Source organism: Phacochoerus africanus, chromosome 6, assembly GCF_016906955.1.
Source record: "Phacochoerus africanus isolate WHEZ1 chromosome 6, ROS_Pafr_v1, whole genome shotgun sequence".
NCBI classification, from domain to species: domain Eukaryota; kingdom Metazoa; phylum Chordata; class Mammalia; order Artiodactyla; family Suidae; genus Phacochoerus; species Phacochoerus africanus.
Window position 1 is genome coordinate 110,851,596 of NC_062549.1, and position 9,760 is coordinate 110,861,355.

General features: G+C 53.5%; 1 protein-coding gene across 1 annotated transcript; it reads right to left on the bottom strand.

The window, feature by feature from the left end:
• Window positions 1-204: 204 nt before the first annotated feature.
• LOC125129884 (glutathione S-transferase Mu 1-like) lies at window positions 205-6,071 on the bottom strand. Its single transcript, XM_047785093.1, has 8 exons — window positions 5,940-6,071; window positions 5,595-5,670; window positions 5,112-5,176; window positions 4,733-4,814; window positions 4,534-4,634; window positions 3,688-3,783; window positions 3,492-3,602; window positions 205-738 (listed from the first exon to the last, which is right to left on the bottom strand). Exons 1-8 carry the CDS (start codon window positions 5,973-5,975, stop codon window positions 649-651), a joined length of 657 nt encoding a protein of 218 aa, XP_047641049.1. The 5' UTR covers window positions 5,976-6,071; the 3' UTR covers window positions 205-648.
• Between the last annotated feature and the right edge of the window lie 3,689 nt (window positions 6,072-9,760).

Below are 9,760 nucleotides of genomic sequence, written 5' to 3' on the forward strand. Positions count from 1 at the left end.
AGGCCGCCCTTCTGCAGAGCGTGCCCGGAGGATTCCTGCTCGAGGCGTCCCCAACAGGAACAAGAAATCTCAACACCCCTCAAGCCCAGACAGCTTCGCCAGGCACCCGCCTCGAACAGTGTCCCCACTCAGGCCCCAGGAAGCAGCAGGGCCGCTTGGAGAGCTCAGGGGGGCCCGAAGGGAAAAAAGATACCACACAGCAGGTGTGAGTGAGGCTTTACTGCTGATCAGGCAGGGCTGGGTGGGGACCACGCTGGGGGAGCAGGGCCTGCACGCCGGGTCAGGGCTGGTCTTCAGGGCAGGGCTGGGCAGCTCAGGACTGAGCCCCACAGGCAAGGGCCAGGCTCCACATGTCAGGCCTGAGCTCTCCAGGTCAGGCTGCTCACAGCAGGAGCAAGCACAGAAAGGAAGGCGGGTCTGGTTGGCCTCAGAGCAGAAAGGATACCTTCAGCTGCTGACTTCACGGCAGAAGGGCGGGAGGCTGCAGAGCGCTCAAGAGCCAGGTGAATGCGGCCTGGGAAAGGCTCAGGGGCCACGTGAGGCCTGATGGGAACAAGGAGGACAAGCAAGACGTCTGGTCGTGGGCTGCAAGGAGGGCCAGCTGTCCTCCAGGGCCTGGTCCTCACTCCATCTCCTGCTTCCAGGGCACTACTTGTTGCCCCACGTGGCCATCTTTGTATACACGGGGTGTGGCAGGAAGCGGCTGGACCTCATGTAGGCTGAGATCTTCTCCAGGCCCTGAGGGTGGGAAGAGAAGCTCAGACGTCAGGGTCAGCGGCCCCTCGGGACTCAAGAGGCTCCACTCCAGACAGACACCGAGTTAGAGAACCTGGGTGTGCCCTTCCTCGTGGGGTCAAGGGGTCCACAAAAGACAGTCTTCCTGGGGTTCCTAGTCTGGTCCGTTACCTCTTCAATGCCCTGTAACTCATGTGGTCACGCTTCCCACCCAGGGACACGTTCCACTGTGCTGGGTGCTGTATATCCTCCAGAGGTGATGACGGCAGGCATAGCTCATTCAAGCCCACGTCCAATTACTGTGCTTCACAGATGGTGTGTCTTTTCCAAATGGAAGCTTTTGGAGTTCCCGTTGTGGCTCTGTGGTAATGAACCTGGCAAGTATCCATGAGGATGCAGGTTCGAACCCTGGCCTGGCTCAGTGTGTTAAGCATCCAGCACTGCTGTGAGCTGTGGTGCCACTTGTACCCACATTGCTGTGGCTGTGGTGTAGGTGGAAGGCTGCAGCTCCGATTCAACCCCCTAGCCTGGGAACCTCCATAGGCTGGGTTGTGGCCTTAAAAAGACAAAAAAAAAAAAAAAAACAACTAAGCTTGATATCAACCCTGCCTTAAGCAAGTTAATCAATCCCAATTTTTCAACAGCATTTGCTCACTTCCTGCCTGTGTCACATGGGATGATTTTCCCAAAAACTCCCCCTTTTTCGTTGTGATTATGTTTGCTCTGGTGATTTGAATTCAGCGATCTTTGATGTTGCTACGGCAAAAGATTACACTCAGTGAAGGCTCAGATGATGGTCAGCATTTTTCAGCAATAAACTATCCTCAAATTAAGGGAGCGCACACTTTGTTTAGACATAATGCCATTGCACATTCTATCGATGGCGGTTCAGTGTAAACACAACTTTGCTGTGCCCTGAGAAACAAAAAAAGTCATGCGACTTGCTTCACTGCAACAGTCACCGTGTCGTGGCTGTCTACAGAACAACCGCAATCTACCCAAGATACGCCTGGGGGTTGAGAAGGTCCACACAACTAACCTGAGTTCGGCTCCTGCATCAGGAGGGAACTCCAGGTACCCAAAGAATAAGCACCTTCCTCGTGTTCAGGCATCCAATCAGCTATCCACCCGGAGTGCAGCCCAGCTCGCTCTCCAATCCTGTGCTCTTGGCCGGGCACTACCCACAAGAGGACCTGTCGTCTGCCTCACTGCTCACAAACTTGCTCCATTGTCAGAGGGAAGCTTCTAGACCAGAGGGATGCCTAGACCAACAAAGACCCACACAAAGTGCCAGAGCAGCTTGCAGCACAGAACAGGTCGCATCCAATGACTCAGCAAAACCTGGATGAAAGGTGAGAGGCGGATAAGGAGTGGCCAGGTCAGGCCAGGCCAGGCCGACTCTAATTATTCCACTTCAAGGACAGAATCCAACTGCCTAGCCTGGCACCTGAGCCCCGTCTCAATGGACCCCAACCTACTTCATCTGCCACTGCAGCCACCCAGGCAGTAAGACACGCAGGGGTATCTGTGCACTGTCTTCCCAAGATGAAGAGTGCCCGGGAAGCTCCAGGGGTGCAATGATCCTGGGGCTGCCTCTACCCACAGCCCAGGCCCCAACAGGCCACAAGGCAGCTCCCTTGCCTGCCAAGCAATCATCTCGGCTCTTACAAAATGCTCAGGCCACAAGCCTGGAGCAGAGCCAGAAGGAGCCAGAAAACAGATTCAGGATGGGCATGGCAAACACACTGCAGGCTGCAAAACCTACTGCACCAATGCCTCAAGCGCCCAAATCTGTCAAAAAGCAAACTTTGCTGCTCGGCCACTGGCGGACTGAGGGTGACGGGTGATGAGCTGGGAGGTGAGGGCAGCCTGGGCTCCCCCAGCACCAAGGTGGCTGCACGCGCCACACACCTCGGGGGTCCTGTGTTTCTCCAGCTGCCCTGAGCCCCAGAGGGAGGGCACCAGAGCTGTGTGACGGCTGCATCCCCCCTGGGCCTGACACAGCCCCTCCTACAGAGGACAGGGTCAGATCAGTGAATGTGACAACGGTCCCACCTCTGAGATGAATCTTGGTTTAGTGGAAGGCGGAAGGAAAGGGAGACGGGCAGGCGAGGAAAGGGCCCACAAGAAGAGACACAAGGCCCGCGACAGGACAAACTCCTTCTACATGGGCATGTGCTCAAAACACAGCACTGCTGCGTCCTGGGAATCTCAGTACAAGCCCAGGGGGGGATCTGATGGTTACAAAGCTGTGTGGGAATCAGGAACAATATTGTTCGTGGCTTCGATATTTAATACCAATCCTTCTGTGTCTCAGGTCTACTAATGCCAACGCCATACCAACTCTTGAAGGCTCTGCTTCATCCACACTGTCCAGAGCTGTAGTCCAGACAAGACAAGGACCTGAGCGGTTCATGTCAGCACAGGAGAGGGAGAGCCACTGACAGCTGTGCTTAGATGCCAGATGTTCTCTCTGCCTGGGAGCCCAGCGAGCCTGTCCTGGCTCTTGACGTTCAGCAATTACTGATCCTTTCAGCTGAACCCCTTATCTCTAATATGGGGGAGATCATTCTGCGACCCTGGAGGAATGCCGTTCACATCAAATTTGATATATGGAAAAATCCAGAGCATAGATTCTGATGTGGCAGTCTGCAATGAACGCGAGCTAGTCTTCATTTTCCCTCCACAACGAGGCGAGCATCAGGGAGAAGAGGAAAGACAAAAGAGATAAGTAGTGGGGGCATCAGGAGACTCACCTCAAAGCGGCTGAGGAAGTCTTTCAGGTTTGGGAATCCATCCAGGCACTTGGGATCGAATATGCGGTACAGGTCAAGGACGTCGTAAGCCAGGAAATCCACATGGGTGAGCTGCAGAAAGGCAAAGCTTGCGTGGGCACCAAACACCAAACCTGCAAAAAATGACAACCCCGGGTCCCCAAAGCCGTCCCCTTACCTTGTCCCCTGCAAACCAAGGCCTCTTCCCCAGAAACTCGGAGAAGCACTTCAGGATTTCAGGGATCTCCTTCAAGTACCCAGGCTTCAGTTTCTCCTGAGGCACAAAACAGCTGTCACCACCCTCACACACAGACTCCCTGGCACACAGCAGGCCTCCCAGGGCTGGGCCGGATCCCAGCTGCCAGGGAGCAGCCACGTCCCCCAACGGCACCTGTTTCGGTGCCCAGGCTATGCTTTAACCCACTGTGGTCATTAGAGTCCTACTGGGTCCCTCCTCCACCTGTGAGAGGGGAACAGAAGGCAAAGGGCAAAGCCACCCTGTCCCTGAATCTGTCACCACTCAGCTCCAAACACCTGCCATGGGTCAGGCCAGCAGTGCTGTGAGACCTGGCGGAGCTCAGGCCTCAGCCCTCAGGCAGATCAACACTCAAATGATTCGGGAAGGAATGGGCCTCTACAAAGCACTGCAAAGAGGGGCAGAAATGGTGTGGATGCCTGAGCAGTTTCTGCTCAGTTGCGGAGAATCTGAGAGGCTGAAAGGAAGGAGGGAGAGGAACCAAGCTGGACCCTGTGCTGCCTAATGGGCAAATGCGCTGATGCCCGAGATGCCCAGGAGGAGGCACTGGGCTGACGCGGTAAACACCCTCTCCAGGAAATGGGGACAGGGGGATGATAAGACTGGTGGGAACCGAGAGTTTCTGCTTCACACACTGTGGGTTCTCGGGGTCACTCTGGGGACCATATGGACTGGCTGGGTGGGTAAGTAGCTCCCAAGAGTTCCAATGACAAAAGAACCAGTGCACATGGGACCCTGTCCAGCCCAGCCCAGTGGGAGGGGACTCACAAAGTCAGGGCTGTAGCAGATCCTGGCCATCTGCAAACGGACATCCATAGCTTGGTTCTCCAAAATGTCCACTCGAATCTTCTCTTCCTCTGTCTCCCCACCTGCAGCCACACCCCAGAGACACACCCTCAGTAGCCGACGCTGGCCAAGGCCAGGGCAATGCCACCTGGACCCTGCCACCTCCCCCAGCCTCACTCACACATGTTGTGCTTGCGAGCAATGTAGCGCAGGATGGCGTTGCTCTGGGTCAGCTTGTGAGCCCCGTCAATTAAGTAGGGCAGCTGGAAGAACAACAGGCACAGGTCGCTCGGGCCTCCAGGCCCCCCTGCACCCTCCCTTCAGCAAGGGCACAGGTGACACCTGGCACTCACACAGCCTGGCCCATGGGAGCCACTCCACTATCTACCGAAACACGAAGGGAGGAGCTGGGACCAGAGCATCATGGAAAGACGGCGAAGAGCACCAGCAGCTGAGACCGTGAGCACAAGGCACCAGACCCTGAGACCGCTAAGCTGGCAAAGGAGCTGGAGAGAGACACCGTCCACTCTCCCCCACGGCAACCCAGCCCCCGCACCTACATTGGGGAAGTCCAGGCCCAGCTTGAATTTGTCACTCAGCCACTGGCTTCTGTCATAGTCGGGAGCTGTGGGAAAGGAGATGCAGTGAAACAACCCTCCCCACACACCAGCCCTCCTTCATGGGGACCCGCCACCGGGTCAGAGGCAAACCTCCTGGAACAGGTGGATCTGGCATCTGAACCACTAAGACTCCCATGGCAGCTCTGGGGGAAAATGCACTTAGGAGGATTTGGAACCTACACGAGGAAGGCTTACTAAGCGCCTGGGCAACCTCTTAGGGGAACCCATGCCCATGGCTGGTACAAGCACCCAGCCATGGACTCTCACATCCTGCCTTGGTGGCCAGCTGCACCCCCAAAGGGCTTGGGAAAGGGCAGATCCCTGTGGCAGCTGGTGGAGCCTGACAGAGGCGGGCCACAGGGGTCAGGACATGGCATGCTTGGCCCGAATCAGCACGACCTGAACAGAACAGGATGCCATTACCGTCCCCCATCGTGTACTTCTTCTCCTCGTAGCTGGAGTCTGTGTACTCCAGGAGCAGGCGGATGGCGTGGGCCAGCTGGGACAGATTGTCGTGACAGAGGTCAGAGGTGAGCTCCCACTGCAAACCTTTCTCGGTTCCAGGTCACCTCCCCGACACCCCAGCCGCCCTCCCCACCCACCCACAGCTACCCCTAAGCAGCTCAGGCTGAGGGAAGGGGCTCCCCTGCAGCAGGACCCACAGAACCTCCTGGTAGAACAGGCTCCCAGCTGCGCAGCATTTCCCCAGCTGCGCATTTCCCACCTGCCAGCTTCCTCCCCACCCGCCCCAGGGGACCCCTCGCTCACCCCGCGGATGTCCCAGTAACCGAGGATCATCGTCATGCTGCTGCTGTCTGAGCTCCGAGGGGAGAGGCTGCACGGAAGCTGCCCTGGAAATCTCTCCCCTGACCCGCTGGTGAAAGGAGAGAGGAAGCTCCGCCCCCTCCTCGGCCCCGCCCCCAGGGCCTCCCTCCGCGCTGCCCCAGGGAGGCCGCCCAGGAGCACCCGCCCCTCCCAGCAGCTGCAACTTCAGAGGCAAGTTCGGGCACCTGGAGGAAACCAGCCACCTGGCTCAAGCTCGCTTGCTTCCCACCCCAGATGGGACTTGCTTCCCGAAGTCCGGGACACTGGCAGTGTCCCCGGAAAACCGGCTTGAATCCTGACACCACCAAAACTCCCCACCTCCCCTCCACTCGCTGGCCAAGCTCCGCTTTAATCCTGGGCCACAGAGTTCCCACGGGCTCTGGGAGGCTCTGACTGCCAAGTGAAAACCAAGACTGGTGCCCCAGGGTTTAATCTGCACCTGTTCTAGGAAGATCGGGAGCCCAAACAAGCCTAACGTGCCCCCCCAACACACACACCTTAAAATCCCTGAGAGCAGCACGTCTCCCAGAAAAGACTATTAGTGGCAGGGGAAGACCTACCCACCATGAGGGCCCCCAAAGGACACATGGTCTCACTGTTCTCCTCCCAGGGATTGGGGAAGACCCAGCCCGCCAGTGGCGAGGCTGAGAGTGGTCATGATCAAATGGCAATTTATCAAGGAGGTTTGTGATCTACTCATTAATGTGAATCCAGATGCAGAACCAGGCCCAGCAGAGAGAGATCCCTTTGCAGTTGCAGTCATGTCCTAACAGACGGTGCCCAGGAGTGTGGTGGGAATGTGACAGAGGGAACAAGAGCTGTCCTCTAAATGGCAGGTGCCACTCTAGCTCCAGAGAGTGGCCACATGAGGGTGACAATACAGCACCCTGCAGGACACCCCCACCCCCCAGGACCACAGTCAGAGCAGACCCAGCACCCTCATGACACAGGTGGTGCCCATGTTCCCACAAAAGTGCCAGTCGCCTGCTCCGTAGTTGTAGTTTTCATGACATACTATGGAGTTTTCATGCTGAGTTTTATCCATCGTGAGCTTGGAACAGAAACAGGACCAGATTCAACTGAGAAAATGAGTTGTTTTAACTAATATCGAACAGAATGATAACAATTAAAACAGGTGGAACAAATACTGTCGTGTTAGGATTCCTCCATCTAGTCATTCTTTTTTTAAAAAAAAAAAAAAAAAAAAAAAACACTGGTTGAGATCCAGTCATGCAGCAGGCGCTGTGCGTAAGACAGTCCTGGGTCCTAAAAGCTGGGAGTCAGCCGGGAAAGACAGGGAGAGGTTTTGAAAATATGGAAGCGATGTTAAGAGCTCAAACCCTGAGAGGCAGCGAGAGGGAGGGAGGTGAAGGCAGGAGAAAGAGGCCGCGGCTGGTAAGACAAGGGCCTGTGGACACAGGGATGCGCCCAGAGTAGCGGCAACTCCTTCCCAAGGAAGAGGGACAGTTCTGCACCGGGAGGGCCAGACCCTCAGACTCAGGCCCCGGGGAGCAGCCCAGGGGGCCCGGCGGGCATGTGAGAGGCAGCAGGGGGCAGTGGGGAAGCTGGAGAGGGGGCTGAAGGCCTGATGCAGCCAGTGGTTGCCCCGCTGAAACTCAGTCCCAATGTGGCCACGACTTCTGGATTTCCATGTGCTCTCTCTTGGCGCTAGATGTTGACAAGGCCTGATGTTTTGGGGAACCCTGAGCAGGACATGGCAACCTGGAGTGTCCAGTGTCCTGGCAAGCAGGCTGCCTCTGGTCTGACTCTGCGCTGCATCCCACAATTCCCTCCAGCTCTACTGCTGACCTTCCGAAATCTCAACGTAAATTAAAAGTCTGTACAAAAGAGGAGCTGCTGTGGCTCAACGGTAACGAAACCCACTAGTCCATGAAGACACAGGTTCCATCTCCAGCCAGGCTCAGTGGGTTAAGGATCCAGCATTGCCATGAGCTGTGGTGTAGGCCGGCAGCCATAGCTCTGATCTGACCCCTATCCTAGGGACTTCCATATGCCATAGGTGCAGCCCTAAAAAGACACACACACACACGCACGCACACAAAACTCTATATTAAATAGCCTCGGAATACAAAACAACACGTTAGAAATAAATACCAACGGCAGTGTTAAAATGTGTATTTTGTTGCTTTTTTAAAGGTTTTTAAAATATTACAATATTTTTAAATCTGAAAGTAAAATAAAGATCACAATTTATAAGATACTGTGATAGTGGAAGACAGAAAATAAATGTTCTGCATGTTTATAGTTTTAAGAAGAAAGAAATATGAACTGTCTTCAAGCATTTAGGCGGAAATTCAGTTTAAAATAAATAATATGTGGAATTCTATGTCTACATGTTTCAGCCCTCCTCGCTTTGTGTTTCTCGGAACATTTATTTTATCTAGATTATCCAATTTGTTGGCATATGGTTATTGGTAGTAATCTGTTATAGTATTTTTACTTCTGTAGAAGCAGTAGTCCTGTCCCATCTTTCATTTCTGATTTTAGTAATTTGTATTTTCTCCCTTTTTTCTTTGTCAGTCTCTTTAAAGTTTTGTTACTTTAATTAAGCCTTACAAAGAAATGTCTTTAACCTTTTCATTGATCTCCTCTATTGTTTTCCTATTCTCTTTTTTATTTATCTCTGCTCTAATCCTATTATTTCCTTTCTTCGTCTAGATTTGTGTTTAGTTTATTCTCTTCCTAGTTCCTTAATCAGTAAAGTTTGGATGTTGATTTGAGGTCCTCTTGTTTTTTTTTTGGGGGGGGGAGGATGTAGGATTTTGGGTTTTGGGGGTTTTTCTGTTTTGTTTTTTTGTTTTTCATTTTTTGGGTGTGGTTTTAGTTTTTCTTTTTGCATTTTAGGCCTGCACCCTTGGCCTATGAAAATTCCCAGGCTAGGGGTGGAATCAAAGCTCAGGATCCCCAGCCCACTGAGCAAGGCCAGAGACTGAACCCATGTCCCCATGGATGCTAGTCAAGTTTGTTACCACTGAACCACAATGGGAACTCTGAGATCCTCTTGTTTTTAATGTAGGCATCTACAGCCATAAATTTCCCCTTTAGCACTGCTTTTGCTGTATTCCACAAGTGCTGGCATTCTGTGTTTTTATTTTCATCCATCTCTAATATTTTCTGACTTCCTCTGTGATTTCTTCCTTTCTTTCTGGCTATGCACATGGCATGTGGAAGTTCCTGGGCCAGGGATCAAGCCTGTGCCACCAAAGCGCCCCAAGCCACAGCATGATAACCCTGGGTCTTTAACACACTGAGCCATCAAGGACGCCTCCCCTGTGATTTCTTCTTTGACTCATTGTTTAAAATGTTTTACTTTCTACAAATTTGTGGATTCTCCGGTTTCCTTCTATTACTGATGTCTAACTTCCTTCATTGTGGTTGAAGTAGATACGAGATGGGATAGCCAGGAGGGACCAAAAAAAAAAAAAACTAGACAGAGCAGTTTTGGGCAGCCTTTACCTGGTGACCACACATGTCTAGGGCTGGAGCCAGTCCAGCTGCTGCAGCCGACAGCAATAAGGGGCCCAGCTGGCCATGAGGCCTCCACGCCAAGCTGGCATTGGCCTGGCAGGGCAGTGGAGAGCACTTCAGCATTAAGTACAGCAGGTGAGAGGTAGGCTGGGGACCTATTCACTGAACAAAGATGCTACCCTTCAATGACCCTGACAGCAGAAGAGAATATGCAGCTGGAGCAAGTGCACGAATCTCATTGAAGGGTGCTAGGTAGCTGAGGCCTAAGGACACGT

What these genes read in the sequence shown, in the direction of transcription:
- LOC125129884 (XM_047785093.1), bottom strand. Translation starts at nt 5,975, where the DNA reads ATGACGATGATCCTCGGTTACTGGGACATCCGCGGG. An exon ending in GTTACTGGGACATCCGCGGG is followed by an intron (nt 5,671 to 5,939) that starts GTGAGCGAGGGG and finishes AATCTGTCCCAG; the next exon opens with CTGGCCCACGCCATCCGCCT. An exon ending in TGCTCGCAAGCACAACATGT is followed by an intron (nt 4,635 to 4,732) that starts GTGAGTGAGGCT and finishes GTGTGGCTGCAG; the next exon opens with GTGGGGAGACAGAGGAAGAG.